Source organism: Macaca mulatta, chromosome 14, assembly GCF_049350105.2.
Source record: "Macaca mulatta isolate MMU2019108-1 chromosome 14, T2T-MMU8v2.0, whole genome shotgun sequence".
Lineage (NCBI taxonomy): Eukaryota > Metazoa > Chordata > Mammalia > Primates > Cercopithecidae > Macaca > Macaca mulatta.
This window is the reverse complement of record NC_133419.1, coordinates 20,692,362-20,712,490: the sequence shown is the minus strand read 5'-3', so window position 1 is coordinate 20,712,490 and position 20,129 is coordinate 20,692,362. Positions and strand designations below refer to the sequence as shown.

The 20,129-nt window shown below is 51.7% G+C and overlaps 1 protein-coding gene across 7 annotated transcripts in view; it reads left to right on the top strand.

Annotated features, from left to right (window-relative positions):
- Window positions 1–20,129, top strand: part of TSPAN18 (tetraspanin 18) — a 203,879-nt gene that overhangs the window by 158,236 nt on the left and 25,514 nt on the right. For 3 of the 7 annotated variants that reach the window (XM_077961012.1, XM_028832773.2, XM_077961013.1), the window contains exon 4: window positions 11,793–11,869. In XM_077961012.1, coding sequence (XP_077817138.1) covers window positions 11,850–11,869 — 20 coding nt within the window. In that variant the 5' untranslated portion in view covers window positions 11,793–11,849. 7 annotated transcript variants of the gene reach the window in all.

Sequence of the window (20,129 nt, the reverse complement as noted above, 5' to 3'; positions counted from 1 at the left end):
CCTCCCCCAACCCCTGGCGTACATCTTTCTTTATGACTCCAAGGAGCAGCTGGGATGCTTTTTATGGGGAGGAAAGAGAACAGGACTCTGACTCCCTCCTGTCCATCTACTCAGGCCCAAGCCTCAGGTTCTCTCTTTGATTCATTTCCTTGCAGTCTTTTCTCAGCCATGCAGGGCGCTTCTGTCACAGTCTCTCTGTCTTCCGGTTGTTCGCCCTCCATAATTTGAGCTCTGAGTACCTGTAGTCATTCCTCTTATGGGAAGGGGTTGTGGCCTCCCCTAATTCGGGCCAGGTGACTAGAATCAATTGCAGTTGCCCTGAGAAGACCCTCTGTCTCCAGTATTTATTACCAAGCAAATATCAATGGGGCAGATGCCCTGTGGAGTGAGGCCCGGGGCTGGGCTTGATTTCTGCTCTGATGACAGTTCCTGGGCCCTGGGGGTTGGGGGAAGCCTGCCTTGGAGCTGGAGGATGCTGTGAGAAGGAAGGGAGGCCTCCACTGTCTGCCTGCCTTCGAAGTTCAGGAAACTTGCCCTCCCTGGGACCGGAAGACACCTGTTGCCTCTGGATCTGGAAGCTTCTGGGAGCTTCAGGCCCTTGAGTTCTGAGAGACCTCTCCTTCACACTGCACATGAGCATTATTCAGGCAGGAGGAGACGTGACACAAGACCAGCCAAGTCTCTTTTCTGAACACAGGCTGAGAGCTGAGAAAGTTCATTGCAGAGAGGAGCAGACAAAGTGAAATTGATGGGACACTGATGGCAGCCTGGGATAGTTGAAGGGGCTGTGATATCAATAGCAGTAAAATCAAATGTACAGCACTTAGTTCATCCCAAGCAAGCATGGCTCCAATATGGCTGTGTCATCTCAGGCAAGCTGCTTAACTTCTCTGGGCCCCACTCCCAGTGAAATAGAATCGTCTCTGCTGTGCTGTCTTTGCTGGACGGTTATGGGGATCAAGCAAGGACATAAGCATGGAGGGCTCTGGGGGCTGTGAAGCAGAACATTGATGCAGGGAGCTGTTTTGTGATTCATGTAAAGGAGGAAGGAATCTGGTTAGATGCCAGGAAGGACTTCCCACTTAAGGAGGAGACGTGGGAATAAGGTTGTGGGAGCTGCCCTGCTTCCTAAGGATCTTTAAGAGTAAGGTCAGTTTGGCTGTCGAGAAACAGTTTTGATATTCACAGAGGCATTGGCCAAATGACTTTCGATGTCTTTTTCATGACACTATAGTTAGGTTCGTTCACGCAAGAAAGTGATCAGTGGCCATATCAGTATGTGCACGTAAGTGTTTGGTCTGCATCCACAGCTGGTCTGTGTGCCTGGGTCTGTGTGGGTTTGTTTGCACGTGTCTCTGTGTGTAGAGCAAGAGGCCGGAGCCAGAACTCCCGCTGACTCATCTTCTTTATAAAGTTGTTGGAAGAATTTCCTCTTGCTGTCCTAACCAACTGGGGAGGACTTGGACAAAGTACCAGAGTGGAAAAGGATTTTAGATTTGATTTTTATTTTTTATTATCCGACTTCCTAAATTTCGGCTAATAAGAGCCTCAGCTCTGGAATTGACTGCCGAGGCTTGAATCCAGGGCCCCTGCCCCATGCCCCAATCTATGATCTTGGCTCCTACTTCCCCTCTCGGGGCCTCAATTTCCACATCTGTAAAATGGGGGTGGCAATGCCTACTTCATAGGGACATTGCAAGAGCCAAGTGAATTAGAACATGCAATGTCCTTAACAGTGCCTGGCCTATAGAAAGTGCTTCATACATGCTGGCTATACTCAGAGAGCACTGGCTTTGGCGCTCCTCAGCAGTGGTATAGCCTTGGGTGAGTCACTTCATCTCTCTGACCCCAGTGTTCTCAGCTGTCAACTGGGAATAATAATATGCCTGTCTCATAGACTATAGTGGGGTTCAAAGGAGATAATGTAAGAACTTAGCACAGTGTCCACTACACAGTCGGCATTTAGGAGGTAAAAGTAAGTTTCCTGTGTTCACCTGCAAAAGGGAAACTCCCCCTGGGACCCCCCTTTCCCCTCTCCTGACCCTTGCCATAGCCCCAGTGTGGAATTCTGTGTCTCACCCACTCCCTGGGTTTCAAATGCCACCTGCTTTATCCTGTCTGACACTAAGCGCACCAAGGAAAGCTGGAAGCTCCCTGCGCCCTTTTCTGCTGGGGTAGGGGTGGGAGTGAGACTGTGCTGGCAGGAATATCCAGGGCTCCCCCGTCCCTCACCCCTGGCTCAGAACTGTGCCCTTTCCCTCCCAGTTCCCAGGCCCCCTTAATACCCGTGAAGCCATTAAATATTTAAATCTGGGCAGTGTGGTGGGCCAGGTTGTCCCAGCAACAGCCCTGCATATTTTGGGATGGATTATTGTCTTTCAAAGGGTCTTTTTTGGAGCTCCAGGCCCTGGGGGGGATGCAATGTGGGAAGGGAGGGCCAATGGGGAGGAGGTGAGGGGGCTCCTGCCCCACTCTGAGGCTTGACTGTGAAAAGCAGCAGAAACTGAGAGTCAGAGAGGGCAGGCTTTGCCCAAGTTTTCAGGGTCTTGACTCAAACCCAGGACTCGGGGCTGGCAACTCCTCCTCTTCACCACTTGCTTCTGCCCTCTGAGGGCCCATCAGCTGGCAGGTGTCCTGGCCCTTAGCAGCCACGTGTCTTCTGGCATCTGAGCCCCTGTTCTTCCCTCACCAGCTGGCATGGGAAGCTTACACATCTTCTCTGAGCCTCAGTTTACCCCTGGGTAACTCAGGAATAGTTCACCCACTTTCAGGTGATGTCGGAAAGTGCTTAGTATGGTTCCTGGCACACATGAAGCAGGAGCAGTTATTACATTGATGGTATTGTTAGAATGACTGAATCCTTATTGGGGGGCACCATCTAGTACCCCCTGTATTCTCTGAAGGGACTCAGAGGAAGTGGGAGAAACAGACCTGATCGCCAAAGCGTTTATAATCTGGTAGAGAAGGTTCAACAGCAGCGAGTTCAGAGTCACCTGTCCCCGGGGCTAGGCTTGGCTTGGGCTACATTTGGAGGTTGCCCAGTGTGTGGCCAGGAGCACCCAGGCTGGGAGCCACCATTCAGCTCTGATTTTGCTATGAGCCTCTGGGCCAATCCCCTCCCCTCTGGACAGTCTCCTGAGCTGTAGAATGTGGGTAACCTCTAAGCTACTTTCTAGCTCAGCTCCATGTCCAGGATTTGAATTCCAAGGCAACTTTGAGACCCAGGTGGGACGGATGCACCAGAAAACCACAAGGATGATGATATAGTTTGGCTGTGTCTCCACCCAAATCTCATCTTGAATTGTAATCCCCACATGTTGAGGGAGGAAAGTAATTCGATTATGGGAGCAGTTTCCACCATGTTGTTCTCATGGTAGTGAGTGCATTCTCACGGGATCTGATGGTTTTATAAATGTTAGTTTTTCCTGCGCTCACACTCACCTCTCTCTCCTGCCGCCCAGTGAAGAGGTGCCTTCCACCATGATTGTAAGTTACCTGAGGCCTCCCTAGCCATGCGGAACTGAGAGTCAGTTAAACCTCTTTATAAATTACTCATCTCAGGTATTTCTCTCTAGCAGTGTGAGAATGGATTAATACAGATGGCCTGTTTCTCCCACCCTTGGTCTTGGGGGCACCCCCTTTAGGAAGTGGGCCCAAGAGGATGAGGCTAGTCCTGCAAGGTCCTCCTGGTCCCCATGTAAACCCCACTCTTTGAAGGTGATTTCAGGGCTGAGGTGGACCTTCCAGAGTCCCACCCAGTCACAGGACCCAGCCAGGCTCACAGCACCTCTTTCCCTACATTCCATTCCCCACCACAGACCTCTGGGTAAGCAGAAAAAAACCGCTGCTGCCTCACACCCCAGTCCCAGGCTCTCTCTGGAGGCAGGAGGGTTTCCAGAGAATAAAGTCTCCATTCCAGACACATGCTGACTGGCCCCAGCAGGAGGCCGGTGGCATCAACCATCCAGTTTGGGCTGCCTAGAAGAGGAGGGGGCAGAGGCCAAGAGCCAAAGCCCACATGGGTTGATGTCAGGGAACCTGGGCTCTGGCTGCTAGGAATGACCTGGAAGGATTCCTTGTGGGTTTGACTGGCAGATGGGCCATTAGCTGATGACTTGTATGTCACCCCAGATTTGGGGGCCATAATTTTCAGCATACTTGGAGCCTTGGACCCTGGATAAACCTCAGGGTCCTTCTCATCTTGAGGTCTCTGAAGCTAACTTTGTAGACCTTCCAGGGATATGAGAAAAGGCGAGACTTGTGGGCCTTCATTGAGCCTGCAGAACCCAAATCTTAGGGCCAAGTCCCAGAGGTCTGAGGGTTAGCAAGCTCCCCGGGACTTTTCCCATGCTAGCTGGCTCCCTGTTCTCCCCGTGACCCAGAATGGCTGGGCCTGCCCCAGGCAGGAAGATGGCCACGGTCCTGCCCCACATGCTCTTTCCACGGAGTTTAGGGTTTTGATCCCCACCCTCTTTCCTGCTCACATGGTCCCATTTGCTTCTGCTGCAAACTTTTTTTCCCTCTGCTGAGAGCTGGGGCTGAGGAGAAGGATGATTTAGGGGAAGGATGGGAATCATTGAGTGGCAGATTGGACTGCTAAGACAGATGGGCTGAGCCATTACCTTCAAGGCCAAATGATGTTCTCATTCTGGGGTCTATGGATTCCGTAGAACTCAAGGGATTGGTGAACTTTGAGAAACATATCTTCACTTTAACATTTCACTGAAAATGAGTATTTTCTTCCATTTTAAACACAAGCAACAAACCACAGTACTGTTAGCAGTACTTGTGACTTTGTCATCAATAGATCTAAGTGCATATTTTCAAATTACCTAAAAATTGCTGGGAATTTCTTAAAATGATGATAGTTATTAGATCCTCACTAGATCTTGAGTTTTGCATGTTCATAAAAAAAAGCACTTGTATTATCCTATTCCAAATTTGCTTTTTAAGAAGTATTTTGGTTGTGCACAGTGGCTCACATCTGTAATCCCAGCACTTTGGGAGGCCAAGGCAGGCAATTGCTCGAGCCCCGGAGTTCGAGACCAGCCTGGGTGTCATAGGGAGACCCTATTTCTACAAAAAGAGAAAAAATTAGCTGGGCATGGTGGCATGCATCTGGAGTTCCAGCTACTTGAGAGGCTGAGGTGGGAGGATTCCTTGAGCCCAGAAGTTGGAGGCTGCAGTGAGCCATGATCATGCCACTGCATTCCAACCTGGGCAACAGGGACCCTGTCCCCCAAGAGAACGTTTTTGATAGCTATATTTCAATATAATTGGTTTCCTTTTTAATCTTATGTATTATATTTAAGTGGGGTCCAGAGGCCTCATCAGACTGCCGAAGGGTGGGGGTAGATGTGCGAGATCCTTGTTAAGGGGCTAGGTGCTGGGCTTTTTGGAATCAGGCCAGATGGCTTTTGCAGCCTGGCTGAATGATGTGAGGTAGGTTGCACACCGTCTCTGAGCCCAGTTCAATCACAGGTCAGTGGAGAGTGGACACACCCTCTAGATTCTTGTAAGGACCTGTATGCCTTTAGTTCAAGACCAGATATACAGAAAGAGCTGTGGAAACCCAGGCTCTGGTTAGCATGAAGTTTCCGAAAACCTTCAGGGAGGCAGCCTGGAGGATGAGAAACAAGACTCAGTCCAGGTGGAGCCAGAGCAGGTGCTGCCAGAAGCTCTGGCTTATGCAAGGCTGGGCAGGGGACGCGGTGAGGATTGGAGACTGCTGTGGCCGTAAGCCCATGTGTGTGTATGGGGGGTTCCTGAGGGACTAGGACACAGGGACGCTTCGGAGCAGCCAGAGCAGAGTTATCTATCTTCAGAGGAGCTTCAGAGGCTGCTGCTGGCTGATCCCTCAGGTCTGGGGGTCACTCCTTCCATTCTTTCTGGCAAGTAGGGCTCCTGCAAAGGCCAAGGATCTCACTAAATGGGGAATGAACAAAAGCACAAACGTAGGCAGGAGCGAATGAATCAAGAGTGTTATGGTGTGAATTACCACAAGAATAATGGTTGGTTGGAGGAAGCTTGTTCTTTGGCTACCCAGGGAGGCCACCGAGGGAACGCTCTCTGAACCCCATGGAAGCAGCCAGGCCATCTGCCCTCTTGTGCCTACAGCCCCTTCTCCAAGGTTATGGGAGGCTGTGGGGCTGTCTGCTCTCCCCACAGCAGGCTGAGTCAGCCTTCCTTCCGTTCCCCTGGTGCTTACACCATCTCCCAGAACTGGGGTTTCCCTGCCACACCTGGATGTCTGCTTCTCTCCTCCTGGCACCTGCCTTTCCCCAGATCGGGCACCTTTCCTGGAGGGCTCAGCTGGGCTCAAAGGACAGGGTGTGGGTGGGCATCCTGAGCAGAGGGGGTGGCTTCACTCTGACCCACACCATCCCTCCCAGGCCCCCGGACTTGTTCGCTTGGCCTGCTTCAACTACACTTGGCTGTTGGAGGTGGACGCTCAGGCCAAACACTCTTCCTGACAACCAGAGTGACCTCCGCGCTTCTGTGCTCCCCCCAAGTTCAAACTGTGTGGGTTTCCCAGGTTGCCTTGCCTTCTGACAAAGTGGCAAAGTAACAGTCCCTAAAAGAGGGTGAAGAGCTTTGTCCGCAGAGGCCTTTGCAAACAGGTGGTCTCAGTGCAATGTCTAGTGCCTAAGACAGGCAGAGGGACCCCCGACCTGTTTCTGGGACTGGCACCTTCTGTGGCTTAAGTCCAGCCCCAGTCTATGGGGGATGGCAGGCATGGATTGTGTGAGGGTCACCCTGGGGTTTGGGGACTCCGAGTCCTCTGGAAGACGGCCAGGGCAGAAGAGCCAGGAGATAATAAGCCAAAACCTTATTTTGTCCCGGCAGGTCCTCCAGCTTACTGTGTGACTTCAGGCTAGTGAGCCTCAGTCTCCTCATCTGCAAAACATGACTGCTCACCTCACAGTGTAGTTGGGAGGGTCTGATGACATACGTGTATAAAGCGTTCAGGAGTTACCTACGTGCAGGTGTAAGTCCTGGGAGGCTGCCTCAATTGCTGGGAAGAGCAGCGGGCTTCATGTCAGGAGGTCCTCGTTCTAGCCATGCTGTGTGACTCTGGGCAAGAGCCTGTCCCTCTCTGGGCCTCAGCTCCCGCAGTGTGAAATGAGGAGTTGGAGACAACCCTCACTAAGATGCTTCCTTCTTTGATGATTCTCTGATGGCCCTGTGGGAATTCTACATGGGACAGAAGAAAGGGCTGGTGGCAGGGACAGGGTGCCCAGCCTGACTCAACTCACGGACTAGAGAAGGGTCCTTCCCAGAGCCTGCAGATGCTCTGTGCTGCCTTGACATTCACAGCTCCATGAGCTGGGGGGGCAGGGGAGCCTGTCATTTAGGATCCGATTACATCCACAGCAGGCTGTGCTCCTGGTTAACCCTCAAGGCACCCACCCCTTAGGAGCCTAATTAGATTTTATCCCCCGCTCAGCTGTGACCATGTCCCCATGTTGGTGCCAGCACCAGGCACGCCAGGATCTCAGGCCAATTGCTTGTTTATGAGACCGTCTGTCTTGGGATGAGGCCCAGCAGGCACAGCCAGTGAGCAAATAAGTCCTCCCCATCAGCCTTGAACCTGATGGCAAGAATCATTGTTAGTCTTCCAGGCCTCAGGCCGGCGTCCTGACCAAGGAAAAGATGTGGGTTTGCAGTCCAGCAAAACCTGGCTACAAATCCCAGCTCCATCTCTTCCCAGCTCTGGGACCTTTCTAGCCCCATGGAGCTTTAGTTTCCTCATCCCTAAAGGGGAATGATGATAATATCGTCTACTTTGTAGAGCTTTTTGGAGGATCAAGTGAGATCATTTTAAGTGAACGCCCATAATACATTGCCTTGTGTTATCATCAGGCCTCAGTAAATGCTGACCCTGTCCTGGTCCTCCCCACATGGCCTCCCTGATTCTAGGCTCTCCCTACCCCAGTCTCGCCCTGGCAGTCAGGGTTTCATTTTTGTATCTTGCCTGGCAAGGCCAGGACACTTGGTTAATGTAGCCAGTAACACTTCTCTCCAAGTAGGGACTGCGGTGATTGTCTCACTAGACTTGAGTGAGTCCTTGAGGAAGGGCAGCCCTTGGTCCCTATGCCTTGGACCAAGCCCAGGGCTGGCACTCTTGGTGCCGGGAGCACAGGAAGGAGGGAACGGGATGTGCAGCCTGTCAAGTGCTTTCACCTTCATCATCCCCTTGCATCCTCCTGGAAAGGATCTTAGAAGTTAGCTCTGAGCATCCCCACCTCCCAGATGTGGAGGCGAGGCTCCAGAGGTGAGGTGTTTGGCTCAGGCTTGTGGCTGGCACAGGCAGATCCCCCACTAGTGGGAACCCAGTTGCAGGGGAACATAGGGTCCTCTGAGGCTCTGCCCTTGGCCACAGCGCCCTCTCCTGGCCAGGGTGCATGCAAGCCCTTTCTCAGCCCTGCACCAGCCCAGACCTTCCTTTGCTTCCTCCACTGGGGGCTTCTCCGTCTCTCTTGTCCAGCTGCCTCCTTTCCTTCTCTCCAGAAAGCATGCCTGGGGGCTGGGGAGAGTGAAAGTAAAAGGAGTGATTTATGAACTGAGCTGTTCTTCTTAATCAGAGAGCCCCTCCTGAGCCCCTGCTCCGTGCAGATGGGGCTGAGCCGCCATCTGGGCAACAGGAGGGGCGAGATTAATAAAGCTGTCTGGCCCGGGCAGGGGTCCGCCGAGGAAAGCCCCAAGGCACTGCGTGACCTCGGTCCCATCTCTGCGCCTTTCTGGGCCTCGGGGCTCCCATCTGTTAAGGGATGGCTAGCCTGGGCCATCCCCCAGGGCCTCCAGCTGGCTCAGGGAAGGAGTCTAGCCAACTTCCTGGGCCTCTGTGCCTGGCTGCCTGGTTCAGGGAAGAGCAGCACTGGGCTGGAGACTTTGGAGACTGGGGCATGGCGCTTCCTCTCTCTGGTGCCACGCCCCACAGATAGGTGTCGTATCAGGAGCTCTGGTTTGGGGTCTAGCTGACTTGGGGCTGAATCATAGCCATGTTTTGCTAGCCAGGTAAATAAGCTCAGGTGAGTTAATTACCCTGCCCAAGATTCAGTTTCCTCATCTGTAAAATGGGTTAATAGCAGTACCTACCACCTAGGTAAGGATTAAATAAGAGGACAGGTAGGAGAAAGGTATAGCGGAGTCTGGTACATGGTAAACCCTCAATCCTAGTAGTTATTAGGCTCAGTGATCACAAAATTGTGGCAATTCATTTGAATTTGGGTCTGTTTAGGGGAAAGATGTTTGTATCCATGCTACCCAAGCCATGTGTCCATAGCTTTCCCCCCACACCCTGCTCCATTCATAACTGGTGAATGTGGGCTGGGCATCCACTTATTTCCAATATCTGATGCTGTTGATCATAATAGCTCCCATGGTACTGTGAATTCTTACAACCACCTTTGGCTTCCAAATTCATCATCACAGTTTTCCGAGGAGAACCTAGCACCTTGGAGAGGGGGGTGACTTTCCCAGGGTCTCCAGGGAGCTGGCCAAGGCAGAAACCAACCCAGCCTCTGCAGAAGCATCAGTGATGGGGTGAGCATGGTGTCACTGGGCTGTCCTCCTCCAGGACAAATGAGCCAGTCAATGCGACAGGGGCTCACAGAGGACAAAGAAAAAAAGGGAAAAGAGGTTAGTTCAGGGAAGTTGGGACACCACAAGGGGCGAGCCCATTCCCGGCCAGGGGACAGCATTCAAAGGGGCTGGAGCTCCCTGGTGGGGAGGAGGCAGGCAACTGCCAGACATACCCCCAGAGTTCAGCACCTCCTCCTTGTCTCTGGGTTGGCCTCTGTCACCCATGCTGCTCATCTCAGCCTCAATGTCCAGAGGGAGATGAGGTAAGGAATGGTGATACAGGGCACCAGGACTGGGATGGAGCAGGAGAAGAAGAGAAGCGGAAGGAAACCATTACCCCGTCCTTGCTTCCCTGAGCCCTGGGGCTGGGCATGGGGTACAGGCCCTGAGCTACAAAGCTGGAAACAGCTTGAAATCTCCCGAGGATGCTCGGCCTTGTCACTGATATCTCCAAGTCTCAGTTTCCTTCTGTAAAAACCATTCACCTGTGTGCCCATGCTTATTTGCACCTTGTGCTCCCTGGCACTGCCCCTAGCACATAGTACGTGCCAATGTACGTCTACTCAGTGGATGGTAGATGGGTGAGTGGGTGGGTTGAGGGACGAAGGGAGGGATGGGTACATGGGAAGGAATCTTTCACCCACCACCCCTTCACTGACCCCAGTGCACCTGCGGTAGCCTGCCTCGCGGGCTGTTGTGAGGATTCATTGTGATCACACAGGAAGAGAAAGCACTTTCTATAAAAGCCACTTTTGAGTCTGACCCCTGAGTGTGGATTCCAGCCCTATCACTTCCCAACAGTGTGATGCTGGACAAGTCAATTATCTCTCTTTTCCCATTGGACTCAGTTTCCCCATGTACTGCGGGGATGATGGGGTGATACCTACTTCATAGGGTTGTTCTGAGCATTTCATGAGCTCACGCATGTCAGCACTGTACCCCAAGTGCACGGAGTGCTGAAGCTGGTGCACACAGATGGGACAGGCAGTTGAAGGGCCTGTCACTTATGTATGTTTAGGCCAATAGGGGTGCCAGCTCCTGGGGCTGTGGCCATGTCTCAGGAGGAAGGCCCCTTCTCCTGCCTTTCCATCTTCCCATCTCTACTTCTGCATTCCCCCAAGACTAACCTTCGCCATCCCCTTCCCCACGATTCCTCTCCCCTGTGCCCAGAGTTATGCCGGTGGAGTCAGTCCTCCCCACTGTGGGCCCCCCAGCACTGCTGTTATCTGCCTCCTTGTCTCCTCCAAGCTACCACCACCACCACTCACCTGTGTGTCCATGCTTATTTGCACCTTGCACTCCCTGGCACAGCCCCTGGCACATAGTAGCAACTCAGTGTATATCTACTGAGTGGATGGTAGGTGGGTGAGTGTGGGTTGAGGGAGGAAGGGAGGGATGGGTAAATGGGAAGGAATCTTTCACCCACCACCCCTTCACTGACCCCAGGCAGGCTTGTACTTGAATGGGAGGGATTTTAAATAGGCATGGATATCTCCCCTTTCCTTCCCTAGGACGACCCCTATAGCCCAGGCTTCCCCGGGTCCCAGGTCTTCTGGGACCGTCCTCTAACCCAAGGTTTGAGCAGGAGCTGGCTGTGGAATTCCCCGCAGGAGTGATAGAACAGGAGTCTCCATATGGGCCTGTTTGACTTCTGAAATCGAACCCTCATTTCCACTGCTGGGAGCTGGCCCTCTGAAGGAACCTTCTCGCAAATCCTTATGCAAAGCCAAGAAACACTTCCCAGCATCAAATCTCTCTCTCCTGGGAGTCTGGGCTTTGGGGGAGGAAGTTGATGAACAAGGCCCTGCTGGCACTCTCTCTGCTGAGGTACTGTTGTGGATGGCTGGGTGGCAGCCAGGGATGCAGGTTACTCACACCCATCATCTCCTCCCAGGCCATCAGCCTCATGCAGCCGTGTCAGCATACATGAAGCCCATGCTAGAATCTGCAAGTCTCTTAAAGATGTGCCTTCCAAGGCAGCACCTGCAGAAGCACCCAGGAGCTGCCATCTGGGCAGAAGGCCACTCCCCCGCTGGAGTGGCCCCAGGTGCTGAGAGCTTTTCATGAGCTCTAATGGGCCCAGATTAGCAGGACACTTGCCCCAAGTGTGTGTATCTGGAGGGCGGGTTTTCATAAGCAGCTTCTTTCATGGGGCTGCTCCTTATTGACTTCCTGTGGTAATTGAATATTTTCTCTTATTGGACAAGCTGGGCCGATAAAAGAAATATACACAAGCCTTGCTGACGGGAGATTCTGTCCTGCTGATGCCTGAAGAACTGCCCAGGTGACACATTGGCAATTGCCTCTCCTTTCTCAGCGTACCTCTGCCCCATCACCTGACACTGTTCCATCTCCAGTCTGATCCTTTCTGATCTGCCTGTCTGTCTTTCTGTCTCCTTCGGTCTGTCCCTCTCTTTCGGACTTGGCTTTGTGTATTTCTCTGATTTGCTGACTCCACTGTCTCTTTTTGCTCTTTTTCCACTATACATTCATTCATTTATTCATCGAGATATATAATTGAGAACCCACTATGTGCCAGGCACTGCTCCAGACACTAGAAATAAGCCAGTGAACAAAACAAGTCCTTGCCTTTATGAAATATGCATTCTAATAAAGGCAGATGCATGCTCCCAAAATAAATAAGGAGTACATAGAGTATGTGGTGTATCCACAGGGCACGGGGCTGGGCTTCCAAGCTCATATCCATGACTAATTAATTGGTTTTGGAACTTGGCCAAGCTCCTTTTCCCTCTCTCAGCCTCAGTTTTCTCATTTCCAAAATAAGGGTATTGGGCTAGATCGTGCTTCCCAACCTTTGACGATTAAGAACTTCTTTTATTGATATGCTGGTGATGTAAGTTACACAAGAGCTGGATCTAAGGCAGCACTTACACAAACAGTAGTGTCAGAAGTTTACCTGAAGTTCCCTTGAAACCCTTTGTATTAGTGTGTTTTCTATTGCTGTAACTGAATACCGGAGACTGGATAATTTATAAAGACGAGGCATTTATTTCTTACAGTTCTGGAGGCTGGGAAGTCCAAGGTCAAGCACCTGCACCTGATGAAGTTCATCTTGCTGCCAGGGGACTCTGCAGAGTTCCAAGGTGGTGCAGGGCATCACATGGCGAGGGGGCTGAGCATGCCAAAGTGGCTTTTATAACAGACCCACTCTCGGGATAACCAACCCACTCCCATGATAACCCATTAATCCATGAGTGGATTGATCCAGTCATGAGGGCAGAGCCCTTGCAATCTGATCACCTCTTAAAGGCCCCACCTCTTCATCGTATTACATTGAGTGTTAAGTTTCAACATGACTTTCAGAGGGGACACACATTCAAACCATAGCATCCTTAAACGCCTCGTTTTGTTATACACGAAACAGTTGGCTGCATCTGAGGGTCATGTTGTATTAGACACCCATTTGTAAGCATAGGACCTTCCCATGGCCAGATGAGGGTTGCTGTGACAGGCACATGAGCCTTCAGACCACAGGATCCACAGAGCAGATCCTGAGGCAGATACCACATGGAAGGACAGGGGATCACAGCACCTAAACTGCTCTCCAGTGCTTTCCAGGTGCACGTGGGGAGTGGAATTCCCACTAAGTCAAGCTTGCCTGTGATGCTGACTCTTGCATTTCATCCCTCTGAGCCCCAGGATTTAAAGAATTTTATGCACCAAATAGAATGTTCATTTTTGTTCTGCAAAGTCATACAGACCTGGTGTCTAGAGATTCTGAACAACCCAAGAAACAAGGTCATCACCTGGGGGTGGTTTAATTGCTCCAAAACCCAAGACACTTGCCCCTCGAGCCAGCCCATGGTGAGAGGTTGATGTCTGAGATGTTATTTGAAATATTGAAAATAACTTTAGGATGTTGCTAGTCTCAGGGAACCCAGTTTGAGCACCACTGAACACAATCAGTCTCCCTGCTTCAAAATCCTCCACCCCAGAGTCCTCCCCTCTCCTGAGGCTGAAACTGATGTGCCTGTATCTAGAACAGCAGCTGAGAGGAGCTACCTTGTGCAGGGCAGGAGGGAGTAACAGAGCCCAGAGCCGGGATGGAGCCACCATGTGTCAAGTGCTGCGTGAGGGACTGTACCTCTATGATACAATTTCATGCTCAGTTAGCACAATTTCTAGAGGAAGTCAGCATTCCTGTCCCCATTTTGCAGGCATGAGAGCAAAGGCCTGGAGAGGTTATGTAGTTCATCCACAGTCATGAGGCAAGAAAGCGATAGGCCAGGTCCCACCTGACCCTATAGGCCCCACCCACACTGCTACTCTCCCTCCAGGGCCCCCTCAGCTCAGGGAAATGGGGAGACTTCGATGGGCCTCCCACCACTGGCCCCAGAGAGGACATCATGTCCCACAGCAGACAGGCCCGCCATCTCCTTCCTAAGTGCCTCTCTTTTGAGCAATAACAAAGCTCTTGGACCTCATAGTCTCAATTTTCTTTTCACCCCACCCTCCAGAGATTCTCCATTGGTTCCCCTCCCTTTAGAAGTAAATTAGAAAACTGTGCAGTGAAGTTGACTTCTAGAAGTCATCCATGGATGGGTGGAGCTAAGAGCCAGGCAGAGATTGGAGGTCCCATGTGTATGTCATTATAGTCTGACCAATTGGCTATGGAGGTGTGTCCCCACATTCAGAAGGTCTCTATAGGGGATGGAGCAGGCGAGCCCTGGTCTCTAGGCTTCAGCCTGGCAGTGAGTGATGGCCCAGGAAGCTGTCCCTGCTAGAGAATAATGGGAGATAAAATGGCATAGGTGGTATGAAGACAGGTCTGCACTTTGGAGGAGGATGGATGAATGGGGCAAGGGAATTAGCATTCATTGAGAATGATGATTAGGAGTTGTGGCCCAGATTAAGATAGATGTGGGTTCAAATTCTGGCTCAGGCACTTCTGTGCTATGTGACCTTAGACAAGTGATTCCACCTCTCCGAGCCTCAGTTCCCTCCTCTGAAAAATAGAATGACATTACCTATTTCCCAGAGTTTTACAAGGATTCAATGAAATTGTATGTGCTCCCTGGCACATAGTAAGAACTCAGTGTATGCCAGTGGTTACTATTATTAGCTACTATGTGCCAAGCCCTGTGCTCAGTATTTTCCATGCATCATGAGGAGGGCTTTTTTTTGAGATGGAGTTTCGCTCTTGTTGCCCAGGCTGGAGTGCAATGGCACGATCTCGGCTCACTGCCACCTCTTCCTCCCGGGTTCAAGCAATTCTCCTGCGTCAGCCTCCCAAGTTGCTGGGATTACAGGTGCCTGCCACCACCCCCAGCTAATTTTTGTTATTTTTAGTAGAGACAGGTTTTCACCATGTTGGCCAAGCTGGTCTCGAACTCCTGACCTCAGGTGATCTGCCTGCCTCGGCCTCCCAAAGTGCTGGGATTACAGGCGTGAGCCACCGCGCCTGGCCGAGGAAGACATTATTTTTATCCTGACTTTACAGAGAAGGAATTCAGTTGTATGCAGTTCAGTAACTTGCCCCACCAGCTAAGCCTGGCAGAGCTGGGACACAGTCCCCTGTTGCGCACCAAAGTACTCTTTTTACTCATCCACCCTGCTCTGAAACTAGAACCCAGGCATCCATATTCTCCACCGGCCCCTGGGCTCACATTGTCTGTTTTCCTACCTGACTCACCTTTGAGGTTGTGGGAGGCTCTTCCCAGGAGACACGTCTCCTTTGATTGCATTTGTCTGGGAACCCAGCACTCCACAAGCCCAGGCCATGAGATGTAATCTGCAATGAATGTGGTACACAATAAATACAGGTAGTCCGTTTATGAGCTGCCGTATTTATTACACCCCTTAATTGCTAAAAAGCCAGAGCCAGCTGAAGCTGGATCCTACCCTGGAGAGAAGCTCTGCCTGGGTGGGCAGAGGGAGGGATGGCAGAGCCTGGCCTCCCACACAGGAGTACTCAGCCTCTCACTGTTGTGGCTGCTCTGCCTCCAAAGGCCCGTTCATCAGAGTTAGGACCTGATAGAGGAAATGGTCAGGGCATCAGATTCCTGCTCTGCCATTTGACACATGAAGACCCTGAGGCCAGAGAGAGAAAGTGATTTGCCCAAGGTCACACAGCAGTGACTTACAGAGCAGGAGGCTGGGCTCCAGACTCCTAGGCCAGTGCTCCTTGTGTCCAATTCTCTGCTTGAACATCTGCTCCTGGATCAGGTAGAGACACAGGATCTGGAGTTGGGTGAGTGGTGGTTTTGTAGCCCAGTCCGTGCATACAAGCTGTGTGATACTGGGCACGTTACTTGACCTCTCTGAGCCTCAGTGTCATCTGTAAAATGGGCATAGTACATCCTGCTTTAGGGGCTTGTGGACAGATTAAAGGCAGTCAGTTCTGTGGAGCTGGCACGTGACTAGCCATGAGTCAGTGTTCAATAAATGTTCTTTCCTATCCTCTTTTCCCTTTCCAAAGGGCACAGATGTCTGAAGATGCATGGAGCTGAAATCAGCCAAGAGCCGAAAAGAGAGATGGGTCAGAATAGAAAGGCTCTGGGGTGTGAGGCATTGTCCTGGGTTTCTAATCTAACAGCAGGCCTGTGAGTAACCTATGAAGGCAGTTAGGTGTGGACGTGGTAAGAGCTGTCCACCCTGCTCTGTACAGGTACGGCGGGGAGCCCTTTACATTGGACATTTTCATAGGTGAAGAAACTGAGGTTCCAACGGGCTAAGTCACTTGCCCAAAGACGCAGAGGTAGAAAAGGTGATGGGCTGGGATTCGAACCCAGGTGTGTCTGACTTCAGAGCCCATGCTTAGGACCATGCTGATTAGATGCAGGTTAGATGTTCCTTCTAGAAATCAGGGATGTGGTTGGCAAGCTGGCCTGGAATTGGTATCCTGGAGGACCATTCTGCAGGAAGAGAGCCTGGGCTTGGTGAGGAAGGAAGAGCCAAAGGCCCCACAGTCAGGGATGGTGGTTGAGATGCTTAACAACCACTATGCACTGGCATGAACCAACCGAAGACATGCTGGCCAGACAGCAGGACAGCGATCCCTATGGGTCCCCACTGAATCTCAGCCCTGCCCACTGCCCTCTGGGAGGGCAGGGCCTGGAGAAAGGGAAGGGATAGGTTGTCCCGGTGCCTCCCATCCCTGGCAGCTCTAGGCTTTCAGGCCTCAGGAAGATCTGGAGAGAAGGGTGAGCAAGCAGGGCATTAGGAGGGCCCTGTCCTGGGCTGTCCTCACCCAGGAGAGGGTACAACAGAGAAAGGAGAGGGAGCACAGGGAGAGCACGGCTGTGGGTTTGAATCCTTATTGCTCCACTTTCCAGCTGTTGCAGGCGAGGAGGATACAAATGACTGGAAGCATGCCTGAGCCCAGCACCAGGCTTCCTACACACCCTGCTGAATTAACACTCTCTGTGTGGAGGGGTTTTACTTAGTCCAAACCATGTGCAACCCTACTGTGTCCCAGGAGCGCACAGCCACAATTCTGCTCCTCTGAGATTCACCAGGAACGCTGGCTGATGATGTTATGGTATATATTTTGGTGGGGGCAGTGATGGATGTCAGCAGAGGCCGTGGGATATTATATTAGGGGAAGGCACTGAACTTGGCTCGATGGGGACAGGAGGGGGGAATCAGGGAAGGCTTCCTGGAGGAGGTGATGCCTGTGACGAGTGTTAAAGGATGAATAGGAATTAAGTGGGACTGGCGTAGGTGGAAAGGCAATCCAAACAGAAGGGATCAGCATGAGCAGAGGCACCAAGTAAGCCTCAGGGAGATACCTCTGGGGGACTCTCCTTTGATGGTGGTGATAGGAAAGTCAGGGCAGAAATAACAAGAGGTGGCCATGGGGAGTCTTGGAGGTCCTGTGGTCTGCAGGAGGCAGCTTGGTCTCCTATAGAGGTTGGGTTCCAGCAAGAGAAGGCTGTGGTGACATGTACTTTGTGGAAGGGTCCTTCTGGCAGCAGGGAAGCACTGGATTGAAGGGGAGGTAGGGAGGCCAGTCCCAGCCCAGAGGCTGCAGCCATGTCTGGATGAGAGAGAAAGCTAGGAGCAGGGCTGAGGCTGGAGATGTTTCAGAGACCCCTGTGATAGAGAGGATGGTGTCATCCGATTTTACCTCCGAAGGCAGATGGCATGTCATGAATTCAGGCCACGCTCACTGAAGTAAAGACAAATCCCCCATCCTGCCATCACACACACACCGTCCTTTGTCCTTCCAAGCTGGACTGCCTGGGTTCCAATCTTGGCTTCACCGCTCACTAGCTATGACCTCAGACAAGTCACCTCGCCTCTGTCTGTCTCAGTTTCCACCTCTGGAAAATAATAAGAGTACTAATCTCATGGGCTGTTGTGAGTTAGTAAATGTAAAGTATTAGGACGGAGCCGGCACATAGTAAATGCTCAATAAATAGTATTATTTGTAGGGGTGGAGACTTGGGTGGATGACCTCAGGAAAACCCTGATTTCCCCTTCCCCCAACACAATTTAAGAGAAACCCTTGGGGCGCTGTTAGAAGGACAAAAGCTTGGAGCCTGGAGTCCCTGGGTCAGGTTCACCCCATGATTTTCCCTTGCGTTCCTCACCAGGTAACTTGGTGCCTCAGTTTCCCACTCCTAGTAAAATAAGAAGGAGGATGTCCCAGGTGGGCTCTGAGTGTCTTCCCTTCCTGGCTTTGATGCTGAGTGGCCCCACTTGTGCCTCCCCTGCTCAGCATTTTTCCAAGTTGCATTAAGGACCAGCAGAGCAACAAGGAGGAGGTGTCCCTTTAGGGAAGAAAGCCCTCCGGCCCCAGGGCCAGTGCCAAATCCAAAGCCCATGTGCCTGTCAGACCTTCCTCATGGGCTCCAGGCGCCTTAGCTATGTCTGCCTGGCCAAGCTCAGCTGGTGGACAGACACCTGACACCTTGGCAGAAACAATGAGAGGAGGGATGCGAGGCACCACCCCTGAGACCAGGAACCTTTCCCGTGTCCACTCCCTACCAGCTGGCTCTGTCTGTGCTCCTCTCTCCATGGATTCAAATGCACTTAAAAACAAACAAACAAACAAACAAACAAACACCTCTAGCTCAGACCAAAACACAGCCTGGGGTGGTGCTGTCATCACCGATTAGGAGAGGGGTGGAGTGGCCAGGCAGGTAAGATGAGAGGCAGGCACCGCTCTGCTCCATCTGTTCCTTATGATATAAGGGTGCTAGTCTGGCTGCTGAGGAGAGTGTTGGATTGTGGTTTGGGGTGGGGAGGGGACAGAGTTGCTGAGACCCATTATGTGCCATGGGTCTTGTCACTGCTTCCTACAAGCTGTGTGGCCTTGGACAAATCCCTTAACCCTTCTGAGGGCTGGGCTGATGGAAGCATGTGTCATCAGAGTACATACCTCCTTGGTGGTCACAAGGATTAAACGAGATAATACGTGCAAAGCGCTAGGCACAGTGTTGGATCCCCAAACAGTGGCTACAATTATTACTGTTTTCCCAAATTCATTTTAAATTGACAAATAATAATTGTATATGTTTACGGAGTCCAATGTGATGTTTTGATACACGTTTTACTATTATTAATATTAATAATAAGCCTCCCAGAAACCCTTTGAGTCAGACTTAGCAACCTTATTTTGTGGAGGAAGAAGATGGAGTCCAGCCACGTCCTGTGGGAGGAAGCGGGAGCTGTAGAAAGTAATCAGATACCATCTCCCCGACATCCATCCACACCCCGACACATACTCCCAGAACCCTTTGCACCGAGTCCTGTCATGGAGGTACAGACACCCCTGCTGGAAGCACCTGCAGTGCCGGCAGCTCAGGACTGGCTTGAGTGCTGGCCCTGCCCCTTACTAGCTGCGGGACATTGGACATGTCGTTTTCATTCTGAGTCTCGGTTTCCCCACCTGTCGCATGGATCTCTAATCCCTGCCCTGAGTCTCTCCTCAGAGCCGTTATGAAGAAAATGTGAAAATAACGAATATGGAATGTAAACATGTCTTGTGCACCTTGAAGTCTGACTCATGGGAGCAGATGCTGTCAGCTTCCCCTTCCCCTGGGGGATGGGGGACGTTTGCATCTCAGTGCAGCCCCGGCTGTGCCTGGCAAGCAGCAGATGCTCAATCAATGCTGGCTGAATGGAATTGTGTTCAGTGACTTTGCTGCCACGGGTATACTTTTAGGTGAAGACAGGAAATGCTCCCGGGGAGGTGGGATGCTGGAGGTCTCAGAGTAGACGTAGCCAAGGCTCAGGAAGGCTTTGGCCCCAGAAGCAGGTTTTAGACCCCCAGGTAGGCTGCTCTCCTTTTCCCTACAGCACCCTGTCTCACTGGCACCAAGCAGCCGCCCTGGTCTGTTCTGTGGCTGGAGGGTATGTGGGATGGTGGGAAGTTTGTCAGGCCTGGCTTCCGGTCCTGGCTATGGGACCTTGGCAAGTCCCTCCAGGCTCTGGACCTTGGTTTTCTCTTCTGTGAAATGGCCAGCTCACACCTGCAGTAGAGCAACAGCGTGAAGCGGGACTGCTGGGCACTTACCACATGCCCGACGATGTGCTAAGCATGTTACTGTGGGATTTCAGTTCATCTTCACAACACT